The 12,833-nt window shown below is 51.1% G+C and overlaps 1 protein-coding gene across 1 annotated transcript in view; it reads right to left on the bottom strand.

The window, feature by feature from the left end:
• Positions 1 to 5,211, bottom strand: part of frem1b (Fras1 related extracellular matrix 1b) — a 38,975-nt gene extending 33,764 nt beyond the window's left edge. Inside the window, exons 1-7 of the mRNA XM_072388768.1 lie at positions 4,912 to 5,211; positions 4,740 to 4,834; positions 4,335 to 4,594; positions 4,043 to 4,242; positions 3,426 to 3,749; positions 3,126 to 3,234; positions 2,923 to 3,054 (exon numbers count right to left, since the gene is read on the bottom strand). Coding sequence (XP_072244869.1) covers positions 2,923 to 3,054; positions 3,126 to 3,234; positions 3,426 to 3,749; positions 4,043 to 4,242; positions 4,335 to 4,594; positions 4,740 to 4,834; positions 4,912 to 5,154 — 1,363 coding nt within the window. The 5' untranslated portion in view covers positions 5,155 to 5,211. The remainder of the gene's footprint in view (positions 1 to 2,922; positions 3,055 to 3,125; positions 3,235 to 3,425; positions 3,750 to 4,042; positions 4,243 to 4,334; positions 4,595 to 4,739; positions 4,835 to 4,911) is intronic.
• Between the last annotated feature and the right edge of the window lie 7,622 nt (positions 5,212 to 12,833).

Below are 12,833 nucleotides of genomic sequence, written 5' to 3'. Positions count from 1 at the left end.
AGATCCCAAAGTCCAGCCCGAGGCAGTAAAAGTGCAGCTTCCTGTGAGCTGTTGAGCCTCTGAATGATGCTTCTGCTGTAAAGTGTCTGAGCTACAGGCTCCACTCAGGACCCACTTCCTCTCACATCAGTCTCAGACGCACATTTAATTCATTTAGTTTTCTCTAAAAGCTGTAAGTTGCACATCGTTTGCAGCAGAATAATAATGCACAGTTTTAGATGACGTTATAATCAGATGTTTTTCAGTTTATTTTTCTTTCTTGCAGCTGCTCTGACTCACTGACGCTGTTTCTGCAGCCCTGAAAGTTTCCAGATGTGGAGGTTCTGCTTGGGAAGAACACACAGATCCGAGTGTCTGACCTGATTTCAAATCATTGAACGGTGCTGCTGATCGGCATGAAAACGGAGCTGTTTTACATCGCCTCCCCGGCTCTCTGTAACCTGATGAAGCTGGAAACACGCCACCATGCTGCGAGCAGCGTCCGTCTGTCCGACTTCACGTGCAACTTCCCGCTTTATCTACACCGAGAATGAAAGCAGCCATTAAAGGTTACCTCCCCGCCTGAACCACCCGGGGCGGCCGCCCCCCCGCAGCCTCCTCTCTGCTGGTAGCATGAAAACCTGTTTGGGGACAGTGCATCTGCTCCTGTGCACGGCAGCATGAAATGGCAGGAGTCGCTCCAATCTGCTGCCGTTCAGACAAAGAGGCGCCGGCTCACGACTCGCCGGGCTGGAAGGGACAGACGAGGCTGGAGAGGCCCCTGGCGAAGTGGCCCTGGCCCATTTTACACCTGATTAGGAAACACATGCAGGGACAGCAGACATATGCTCCCACAGTCCCTGTCGGATGGGCAGCACATGGAGGAAAAAGGGCGGAAAAGGCCATATGACAGTTTCAGGGAATTCCCATCGAAGAGTGATGAATATCAGCGAAGACGAGGAGAAGCCATCGGTGCGAGCGCCGCACACTCGGCTTCACGTCTGTGTCCACACGCAGCTTTCTACAGGCTGGTTTAAACTCTTATGTTCACCAGGAAGAACCCTTTAACCTCTGTGGTGCCTTCAGGTCACAAATGACCCGACTCTCCCGCTAACAGCAGAAATAACTCACTAAATTATCCTTTTTGATGACTTTTTGATGACTTTTTCTAACCCCAGCGTCAGAAAGACGTTCTATTCTGTTTTTATTCATTTTCTATGTGAGCTGCACAGCAGCAGAGTCACAGACTCAGCTGGGTTTATATCTGCATCTGTCCCGGACACAACTGGAATTTAAACTATTTCAAACACAAAATAAAGACGTCTTGATAACATCGTTCACTCAAACTTCAACATTCGGTAGCTGCAAAGGTCCCTCAAGAGCCAGCAAGACAGCTTTGGTTCAGAAGAGGAGGAGGGATCACAAGAAGAAGAACAAATCCCAAAAGAAAACAGGAAGATCCTCAGCACCATGTCCTGAAAACGTTTCCCTGGAGAGGACAAATTCAGCAGCTTTTTGTCTCATGATGCCACTGAAAGTCCTTCTTTTCTTTCTCAAGAATGCTGTGAGACAGCTGTGAGAGACAGGTGTGTGAGACAGGTGTGAGACAGGTGTGTGAGACAGGTGTGAGAGACAGGTGTGAGAGACAGGTGTGTGAGACAAACCAGAAGCTGTGAGACAGGTGTGTGACAGGTGTGTGAGACAGGTGTGTGAGACAAACCAGAAGCTGTGAGACAGGTGTGTGAGACAAACCAGAAGCTGTAAGACAGGTGTGAGACAGGTGTGTGAGACAGGTGTGTGAGACAAACCAGAAGCTGTGAGACAGGTGTGTGAGACAAACCAGAAGCTGTAAGACAGGTGTGTGTGAGACGGGTGTGTGAGACAGGTGTGAGACAAACCAGAAGCTGTGAGACAGGTGTGTGAGACAAACCAGAAGCTGTAAGACAGGTGTGTGAGACAGGTGTGTGAGACAGGTGTGTGAGACAGGTGTGAGACAAACCAGAAGCTGTGAGACAGGTGTGTGAGACAGGTGTGTGAGACAGGTGTGTGAGACAAACCAGAAGCTGTGAGACAGGTGTGTGAGACAAACCAGAAGCTGTGAGACAGGTGTGTGAGACAGGTGTGTGAGACAGGTGTGTGAGACAGGTGTGAGACAAACCAGAAGCTGTGAGACAGGTGTGTGAGACAGGTGTGTGAGACAAACCAGAAGCTGTAAGACAGGTGTGTGAGACAGGTGCGTGAGACAAACCAGAAGCTGTGAGACAGGTGTGTGAGACAGGTGTGTGAGACAGGTGTGTGAGACAAACCAGAAGCTGTGAGACAGGTGTGTGAGACAGGTGTGTGAGACAAACCAGAAGCTGTAAGACAGGTGTGTGAGACAGGTGCGTGAGACAGGTGTGTGAGACAAACCAGAAGCTGTAAGACAGGTGTGAGACAGGTGTGTGAGACAAACCAGAAGCTGTGAGACAGGTGCGTGAGACAGGTGTGTGAGACAGGTGTGTGAGACAAACCAGAAGCTGTAAGACAGGTGTGTGAGACAGGTGCGTGAGACAGGTGTGTGAGACAAACCAGAAGCTGTAAGACAGGTGTGAGACAGGTGTGTGAGACAAACCAGAAGCTGTGAGACAGGTGTGTGAGACAGGTGTGTGAGACAGGTGTGTGAGACAAACTAGAAGCTGTAAGACAGGTGTGAGACAGGTGTGTGAGACAAACCAGAAGCTGTGAGACAGGTGCGTGAGACAGGTGTGTGAGACAGGTGGGTGAGACAGGTTAGATTTCAGTTGTCATGTGATGAAATTAATTAAAATTAAAAGTCTCCGGCAGGACATCAGCGTGAGATCAGAACCTTTCCGGTCTCAGTGTGTCGTCTCCATGGAAACGTAACCTGCGTGCGGTTCTGAGCCGCTCGGGTCAGCTGCAAATCGATGACCTTTCACCCCTCACCTCTGACACTGAGCCGCCCGTGTAACGGTCCGTCCACGGCGACCAGGTACACAGCATCGATGTTGTCGTTGTCCACGATCTGCAGCTGCTGCCACGTGATTGGTCGGGACTGACCCTCCAGCAGGTCCAGACCTGAGACAGCAGAGACATTCGGACGTCACCACACAGAACCTGACCCGGTTCCCTCAGAGGGCAGAACCTACCCATGTTCCAGGACACCCTGGGGGCGCTGGTTTCGGACGCCCTGATGGAGATGTGGACCGTGATGGGTGGGCTGGTCATAAAGGAGCCGTCTATAACCTGGAGCTCCACCTGACAGGAGAAACAGGGAGGGGCGGCTGCTCAATATTCAAGAAGAAATGTGAGATTTAGAAGTTATAAATAGATCATTTATGAGTTATCAATGAACAGAACATTCATTCAAACGCATACGAAGCACAAAACGATTCAGAGTTTGTTTGAAATCAGAGAAGAAAGCCTTCAGATCAGGTGTAAACCTGAACCTCAGAGTTCCTGCGGTGGCTCCGGCTGCCGTTGGGCGGCTGGTAGGCCACCTTCATGTCGTGGAGGTCCATCCAGGTGAAGGACTGGACCGGCTTGGTGTGGTCGTGCAGGTGGGTGAAGTAGCCCTCTGCGGGCGGGACGGTCACATTGAAGACCAGCCTCTCCTGCGGCGTCTCCTGGTCCTTCGCGTCCAGCGCCGCGGTGGTGAGCGGCGTGAGGATGAACTGGTCGACCTCCAGCATGAAGGAGGCCATGAAGGAGGCCTGAGGGGGCTGGTTCTGCATGGCACCGTGGATCAGAACCGGCAGCCACACTGCCTCCGACTGGGGAAGAGGAAGACAGATAAAGACCGAGAAGCTTCTGCACAGCTTTGTCTCAGCTCCACGTGTTAAAACGTGTTAAAACGCACACGCTAACAACACGCAGCGTGTAGGAATCAACACGTTTGGGAGCAGATTTCGCTGAGCGAGCAGGAGCAGACGTGTCAGACGGTTCTCTGGAATAAACACCAAGCTGTTCATGTGTTTTAAGGCTCATAAAGTGTGACTGATCCCAGGAAAACGTGGAGTTTACCAGCTTCTCCGCCTCCATCTTTTTTAAATGTTTCTGCCCGTACCTCCAGCAGCGCCCTGGTGGCCTTGTCCCGCAGCTCCACCCTGACGGGGATGTAGTCGATCTGTGGGGACGGAGGACTCAGGTGCTGATACTTCAGGCCCGAGCTCAGGAAGTCCTGGCAGCTGGTTTTCAGGAAGTGAACCTCTGTGGTGCCGTGGTGACAGGGTTCGTTTCCCCGACAGCGCGGCGCCGCCTGGCGGCCTGACGGAGAGGTGAAAGCAAACATTTGGGTGCATATAATGAAATAAAAGTAAACGTAATTATCATGAAGCCTCCTTGAATGCTGCCTGTACCTTTCCTCTGCGAGGAGTCCTCCTCCCGGACCAGCTGCCCTGCAGCCGGGACGCCGGTGTCGCTGCTCACCAGCCTGACGGTGCAGACCAGCCCCGCCGGGGTCCTGATGTTCAGCGCCGAGCTGTTGATGGCGTTGGATAAACCCAGGAACTGAGGAACCACGAGCGGCGTGCTGCCCAGCTCCACCACTCCGGACGCTGGGTCCACCACCTGGATCCTGAGCGTCACGGTCTCCACCAGCGTGTCTGAAGACGTGAACCTGGACACGGACGCCACAGTTCATCAGAGTCTCATCTAATCTATGCTAACTTTGGTCACCAAACATGCAGAACGTGCAGCGAAGGCGTTAAATCTCTCAGGCGGGACTAAAATGACGCTCAGAGCTGATCTCCAGTGAGGCTGACCTGTAGACCCTCAGCATCACGGCGTCCTCGTCCAGCAGGGGGCTGCCGTTGTGGACGTACTTCACCTCGTCCTGCAGGAAGCTGCAGTCGAACACCTGCAGACCACACAGAAAAGCGCCGGTTACTCCACTGACCGCGGTCGGCTCACCTGGCTGAAGCGAGCCGGCCTCACCTGTGGAGACAGCCTCCCCACTCTCTGAGTCGCCGGCTCGGTCATCACCACCTCCACCTTACAGTCTGCGCTCGGCTCCACGCCGACCCGCAGCTCCGACTCAGTGATGAACACCGAGCGCCCTCTGGGGACCTGGACGCCGGAGTTCACCATCACCAGAGAGCGGCTGCACACGGCCGTCACCGCCTGCAGCAGCAGCAGCAGCAGCAGCGGCGGCAGCAGCGGCGGCCTGACGGCTGCCATGTCGGGTCCCTGAAGGGGCCTCGAGTCACAGCTTTACTCTGAAGTTCAGCTGATAGAAAGAAAGATCTCAGGCTCTCAGTCAGTGTGCTTCAGCCTCATCATCAGCTTCTTGTCTTTGGCCTGGTGGCAGAAAACAAACAGCCTCTCATTTCAAATCAAGTTTATTTCTGCACTTTTAAACACAAAAGCATCATCGACACAATCAGAAAACAATAAAAACAATAAAAACAATAAAAACAATAAAAACAATAGAAACGGCTAAAGAAAAATTAAAAGCAGTGTAAAAGCAGATGATGATATAAAAAGGGTTAAAACCTGGAAAATCGATTGAAAAGACTGTAGTGGGAGAGTTTGGGAGAAGGATCGGTTCAAGCCCGGTTCTGACTACAACCAGAGCAGCAAGTTCAGATAAATCAGCCAGATACTGGTCGAATTATCCCTTTATAACAGTGAATAAAAGTGTTTTTAACACAGCTTTGACCTGCAGATCATATTTAAAAGACGTGGTTTACAGTTGGGAGGATAGATATCCTCAGAGGAAACTGATGATAGACGGGATAAAGTGACTGAAAGTCAAAACTTCCACTGAACACCGCAGTTAGCTGCCAGAGGAGCTAAATCTGAGCGTCATCAGCATGAAATGTTCAGAAAAGAGACATAAAAACATGAAAATCAGGCTACCTGCTGCTTATCAAACAACATTTCTGTTCTATATCATCTGATTCTTCTGTTAAATATCCACACAGTCAAACTGTCACAAAGCCTCTGCTCAGTTCACGTCATCGTCCTCCATGTTCAGTTCTGGTTCAGTTCTGGTTCAGTTCTGATCAGATGGGAAGTTTCAGTCAGAACTACAAGTGTCTTTCACACTCAGACTGGATGCAGCAGACACCTTAAACTACTTCATCCAAACTGGAGCCGAGGCTCCGATCTCTGGGTCTGGACTGAAACTACTTCATCCAAACTGGAGCCGAGGCTCTGATCTCTGGGTCTGGACTGAAACTACTTCATCCAAACTGGAGCTGAGGCTCTGATCTTTGGGTCTGGACTGAAACTACTTCATCCAAACTGGAGCCGAGGCTCTGATCTCTGGGTCTGGACTGAAACTACTTCATCCAAACTGGAGCCGAGGCTCCGATCTCTGATCTCTGGACTGAAACTACTTCATCCAAACTGGAGCCGAGGCTCTGATCTCTGGGTCTGGACTGAAACTACTTCATCCAAACTGGAGCTGAGGCTCTGATCTTTGGGTCTGGACTGAAACTACTTCATCCAAACTGGAGCCGAGGCTCCGATCTCTGGGTCTGGACTGAAACTACTTCATCCAAACTGGAGCCGAGGCTCCGATCTCTGGGTCTGGACTGAAACTACTTCATCCAAACTGGAGCCGAGGCTCTGATCTCTGGACTGAAACTACTTCATCCAAACTGGAGCTGAGGCTCTGATCTTTGGGTCTGGACTGAAACTACTTCATCCAAACTGGAGCCGAGGCTCCGATCTCTGGGTCTGGACTGAAACTACTTCATCCAAACTGGAGCCGAGGCTCTGATCTCTGGGTCTGGACTGAAACTACTTCATCCAAACTGGAGCCGAGGCTCTGATCTCTGGGTCTGGACTGAAACTACTTCATCCAAACTGGAGCCGAGGCTCTGATCTTTGGGTCTGGACTGAAACTACTTCATCCAAACTGGAGCCTTGGCTCTAATTTCTGGGTCTGGACTGAAACTACTTCATCCAAACTGGAGCCGAGGCTCTGATCTCTGGGTCTGGACTGAAACTACTTCATCCAAACTGGAGCCGAGGCTCCGATCTTTGGGTCTGGACTGAAACTACTTCATCCAAACTGGAGCTGAGGCTCTGATCTCTGGGTCTGGACTGAAACTACTTCATCCAAACTGGAGCCGAGGCTCTGATCTCTGGGTCAGGACTGAAACTACTTCATCCAAACTGGAGCCGAGGCTCTGATCTCTGGGTCAGGACTGAAACTACTTCATCCAAACTGGAGCTGAGGCTCTGATCTTTGGGTCTGGACTGAAACTACTTCATCCAAACTGGAGCCGAGGCTCTGATCTCTGGGTCTGGACTGAAACTACTTCATTCAAACTGGAGCCGAGGCTCTGATCTCTGGGTCTGGACTGAAACTACTTCATCCAAACTGGAGCCGAGGCTCCGATCTTTGGGTCTGGACTGAAACTACTTCATCCAAACTGGAGCTGAGGCTCTGATCTCTGGGTCTGGACTGAAACTACTTCATCCAAACTGGAGCCGAGGCTCTGATCTCTGGGTCAGGACTGAAACTACTTCATCCAAACTGGAGCCGAGGCTCTGATCTCTGGGTCTGGACTGAAACTACTTCATCCAAACTGGAGCCGAGGCTCTGATCTCTGATCTCTGGACTGAAACTACTTCATCCAAACTGGAGCCGAGGCTCCGATCTCTGGGTCTGGACTGAAACTACTTCATCCAAACTGGAGCTGAGGCTCCGATCTCTGGGTCTGGACTGAAACTACTTCATCCAAACTGGACCCGAGGCTCCGATCTCTGGGTCAGGACTGAAACTACTTCATCCAAACTGGAGCCGAGGCTCCGATCTCTGGGTCTGGACTGAAACTACTTCATCCAAACTGGAGCCGAGGCTCCGATCTCTGGGTCTGGACTGAAACTACTTCATCCAAACTGGAGCTGAGGCTCTGATCTCTGGGTCTGGACTGAAACTACTTCATCCAAACTGGAGCCGAGGCTCTGATCTCTGATCTCTGGACTGAAACTACTTCATCCAAACTGGAGCCGAGGCTCTGATCTCTGGACTGAAACTACTTCATCCAAACTGGAGCTGAGGCTCCGATCTCTGGGTCTGGACTGAAACTACTTCATCCAAACTGGAGCTGAGGCTCCGATCTCTGGGTCTGGACTGAAACTACTTCATCCAAACTGGAGCTGAGGCTCCGATCTCTGGGTCTGGACTGAAACTACTTCATCCAAACTGGAGCCTTGGCTCTGATCTCTGGGTCTGGACTGAAACTACTTCATCCAAACTGGAGCCGAGGCTCTGATCTCTGGGTCTGGACTGAAACTACTTAATCCAAACTGGAGCCGAGGCTCTGATCTCTGGGTCTGGACTGAAACTACTTCATCCAAACTGGAGCCGAGGCTCTGATCTCTGGGTCTGGACTGAAACTACTTTATCCAAACTGGAGCCGAGGCTCTGATCTCTGGGTCTGGACTGAAACTACTTAATCCAAACTGGAGCCGAGGCTCCGATCTCTGGGTCTGGACTGAAACTACTTCATCCAAACAGGAGCTGAGGCTCCGATCTCTGGGTCTGGACTGAAACTACTTCATCCAAACTGGACCCGAGGCTCCGATCTCTGGGTCAGGACTGAAACTACTTCATCCAAACTGGAGCCGAGGCTCCGATCTCTGGGTCTGGACTGAAACTACTTCATCCAAACTGGAGCCGAGGCTCCGATCTCTGGGTCTGGACTGAAACTACTTCATCCAAACTGGAGCCGAGGCTCTGATCTCTGGGTCTGGACTGAAACTACTTCATCCAAACTGGAGCCGAGGCTCTGATCTCTGATCTCTGGACTGAAACTACTTCATCCAAACTGGAGCCGAGGCTCTGATCTCTGGACTGAAACTACTTCATCCAAACTGGAGCTGAGGCTCCGATCTCTGGGTCTGGACTGAAACTACTTCATCCAAACTGGAGCTGAGGCTCCGATCTCTGGGTCTGGACTGAAACTACTTCATCCAAACTGGAGCTGAGGCTCCGATCTCTGGGTCTGGACTGAAACTACTTCATCCAAACTGGAGCCTTGGCTCTGATCTCTGGGTCTGGACTGAAACTACTTCATCCAAACTGGAGCCGAGGCTCTGATCTCTGGGTCTGGACTGAAACTACTTAATCCAAACTGGAGCCGAGGCTCTGATCTCTGGGTCTGGACTGAAACTACTTCATCCAAACTGGAGCCGAGGCTCTGATCTCTGGGTCTGGACTGAAACTACTTAATCCAAACTGGAGCCGAGGCTCTGATCTCTGGGTCTGGACTGAAACTACTTCATCCAAACTGGAGCCGAGGCTCTGATCTTTGGGTCTGGACTGAAACTACTTTATCCAAACTGGAGCCGAGGCTCTGATCTCTGGGTCTGGACTGAAACTACTTCATCCAAACTGGAGCCGAGGCTCTGATCTCTGGGTCTGGACTGAAACTACTTTATCCAAACTGGAGCCGAGGCTCTGATCTCTGGGTCTGGACTGAAACTACTTAATCCAAACTGGAGCCGAGGCTCTGATCTCTGGGTCTGGACTGAAACTACTTCATCCAAACTGGAGCCGAGGCTCTGATCTTTGGGTCTGGACTGAAACTACTTCATCCAAACTGGACCCGAGGCTCCGATCTCTGGGTCAGGACTGAAACTACTTCATCCAAACTGGAGCCGAGGCTCCGATCTCTGGGTCTGGACTGAAACTACTTCATCCAAACTGGAGCCGAGGCTCCGATCTCTGGGTCTGGACTGAAACTACTTCATCCAAACTGGAGCCGAGGCTCTGATCTCTGGGTCTGGACTGAAACTACTTCATCCAAACTGGAGCCGAGGCTCTGATCTCTGATCTCTGGACTGAAACTACTTCATCCAAACTGGAGCCGAGGCTCTGATCTCTGGACTGAAACTACTTCATCCAAACTGGAGCTGAGGCTCCGATCTCTGGGTCTGGACTGAAACTACTTCATCCAAACTGGAGCTGAGGCTCCGATCTCTGGGTCTGGACTGAAACTACTTCATCCAAACTGGAGCTGAGGCTCCGATCTCTGGGTCTGGACTGAAACTACTTCATCCAAACTGGAGCCTTGGCTCTGATCTCTGGGTCTGGACTGAAACTACTTCATCCAAACTGGAGCCGAGGCTCTGATCTCTGGGTCTGGACTGAAACTACTTAATCCAAACTGGAGCCGAGGCTCTGATCTCTGGGTCTGGACTGAAACTACTTCATCCAAACTGGAGCCGAGGCTCTGATCTCTGGGTCTGGACTGAAACTACTTAATCCAAACTGGAGCCGAGGCTCTGATCTCTGGGTCTGGACTGAAACTACTTCATCCAAACTGGAGCCGAGGCTCTGATCTTTGGGTCTGGACTGAAACTACTTTATCCAAACTGGAGCCGAGGCTCTGATCTCTGGGTCTGGACTGAAACTACTTAATCCAAACTGGAGCCGAGGCTCTGATCTCTGGGTCTGGACTGAAACTACTTCATCCAAACTGGAGCCGAGGCTCTGATCTTTGGGTCTGGACTGAAACTACTTCATCCAAACTGGACCCGAGGCTCCGATCTCTGGGTCAGGACTGAAACTACTTCATCCAAACTGGAGCCGAGGCTCCGATCTCTGGGTCTGGACTGAAACTACTTCATCCAAACTGGAGCCTTGGCTCTGATTTCTGGGTCTGGACTGAAACTACTTCATCCAAACTGGAGCTGAGGCTCTGATCTTTGGGTCTGGACTGAAACTACTTCATCCAAACTGGAGCCGAGGCTCCGATCTCTGGGTCTGGACTGAAACTACTTCATCCAAACTGGAGCCGAGGCTCCGATCTCTGGGTCTGGACTGAAACTACTTCATCCAAACTGGAGCCGAGGCTCTGATCTCTGGGTCTGGACTGAAACTACTTCATCCAAACTGGAGCTGAGGCTCCGATCTCTGGGTCTGGACTGAAACTACTTCATCCAAACTGGAGCCGAGGCTCTGATCTCTGGGTCTGGACTGAAACTACTTCATCCAAACTGGAGCCGAGGCTCTGATCTCTGGGTCTGGACTGAAACTACTTCATCCAAACTGGAGCCGAGGCTCTGATCTCTGGGTCTGGACTGAAACTACTTCATCCAAACTGGAGCCGAGGCTCCGATCTTTGGGTCTGGACTGAAACTACTTCATCCAAACTGGAGCTGAGGCTCTGATCTTTGGGTCTGGACTGAAACTACTTCATTCAAACTGGAGCTGAGGCTCTGATCTTTGGGTCTGGACTGAAACTACTTCATCCAAACTGGAGCTGAGGCTCTGATCTCTGGGTCTGGACTGAAACTACTTCATCCAAACTGGAGCCGAGGCTCTGATCTCTGGGTCTGGACTGAAACTACTTCATTCAAACTGGAGCCGAGGCTCCGATCTCTGGGTCTGGACTGAAACTACTTCATCCAAACTGGAGCCGAGGCTCTGATCTCTGGGTCTGGACTGAAACTACTTCATCCAAACTGGAGCCGAGGCTCTGATCTTTGGGTCTGGACTGAAACTACTTCATCCAAACTGGAGCCTTGGCTCTAATTTCTGGGTCTGGACTGAAACTACTTCATCCAAACTGGAGCCGAGGCTCTGATCTCTGGGTCTGGACTGAAACTACTTCATCCAAACTGGAGCCGAGGCTCCGATCTTTGGGTCTGGACTGAAACTACTTCATCCAAACTGGAGCTGAGGCTCTGATCTCTGGGTCTGGACTGAAACTACTTCATCCAAACTGGAGCCGAGGCTCTGATCTCTGGGTCTGGACTGAAACTACTTCATCCAAACTGGAGCCGAGGCTCTGATCTCTGGGTCTGGACTGAAACTACTTCATCCAAACTGGAGCCGAGGCTCCGATCTTTGGGTCTGGACTGAAACTACTTCATCCAAACTGGAGCTGAGGCTCTGATCTCTGGGTCTGGACTGAAACTACTTCATCCAAACTGGAGCCGAGGCTCTGATCTCTGGGTCTGGACTGAAACTACTTCATCCAAACTGGAGCCGAGGCTCCGATCTTTGGGTCTGGACTGAAACTACTTCATCCAAACTGGAGCCGAGGCTCTGATCTCTGGGTCTGGACTGAAACTACTTCATCCAAACTGGAGCCGAGGCTCCGATCTCTGGGTCTGGACTGAAACTACTTCATCCAAACTGGAGCCGAGGCTCTGATCTTTGGGTCTGGACTGAAACTACTTCATCCAAACTGGAGCCGAGGCTCCGATCTCTGGGTCTGGACTGAAACTACTTCATCCAAACTGGAGCTGAGGCTCTGATCTCTGGGTCTGGACTGAAACTACTTCATCCAAACTGGAGCCGAGGCTCCGATCTTTGGGTCTGGACTGAAACTACTTCATCCAAACTGGAGCTGAGGCTCTGATCTCTGGGTCTGGACTGAAACTACTTCATCCAAACTGGAGCTGAGGCTCTGATCTCTGGGTCTGGACTGAAACTACTTCATCCAAACTGGAGCCGAGGCTCTGATCTCTGGGTCTGGACTGAAACTACTTCATCCAAACTGGAGCCGAGGCTCCGATCTTTGGGTCTGGACTGAAACTACTTCATCCAAACTGGAGCTGAGGCTCTGATCTCTGGGTCTGGACTGAAACTACTTCATCCAAACTGGAGCCGAGGCTCCGATCTCTGGGTCTGGACTGAAACTACTTCATCCAAACTGGAGCCGAGGCTCTGATCTTTGATGGATTTGATGTCATCATGATGCAAAGTGATCAGGAAGGCCTGATGGAGAGGAGGTCGTCCATCTTGGATAAACCAGCCTCTCCATCACGTAGACGGCTTCAGGAAATCCTTCAATGAGTGAAACTGTGTTTCTAAAAGCCTGCTCAGCACTCATGTTCACATTTATACTTGTTTTAATAAATATTCGTCTTTTTCATTCTTCTCTTAT

The sequence above is a fragment of the Leuresthes tenuis genome, unplaced genomic scaffold (genome assembly GCF_036924035.1).
Source record: "Leuresthes tenuis unplaced genomic scaffold, fLeuTen1.0.hap1 SCAF_7, whole genome shotgun sequence".
Classification (NCBI taxonomy): Eukaryota; Metazoa; Chordata; class Actinopteri; order Atheriniformes; family Atherinopsidae; genus Leuresthes; species Leuresthes tenuis.
Note: the sequence above shows the minus strand (reverse complement) of the source record. Positions and strands in the feature narration are given on the sequence as shown.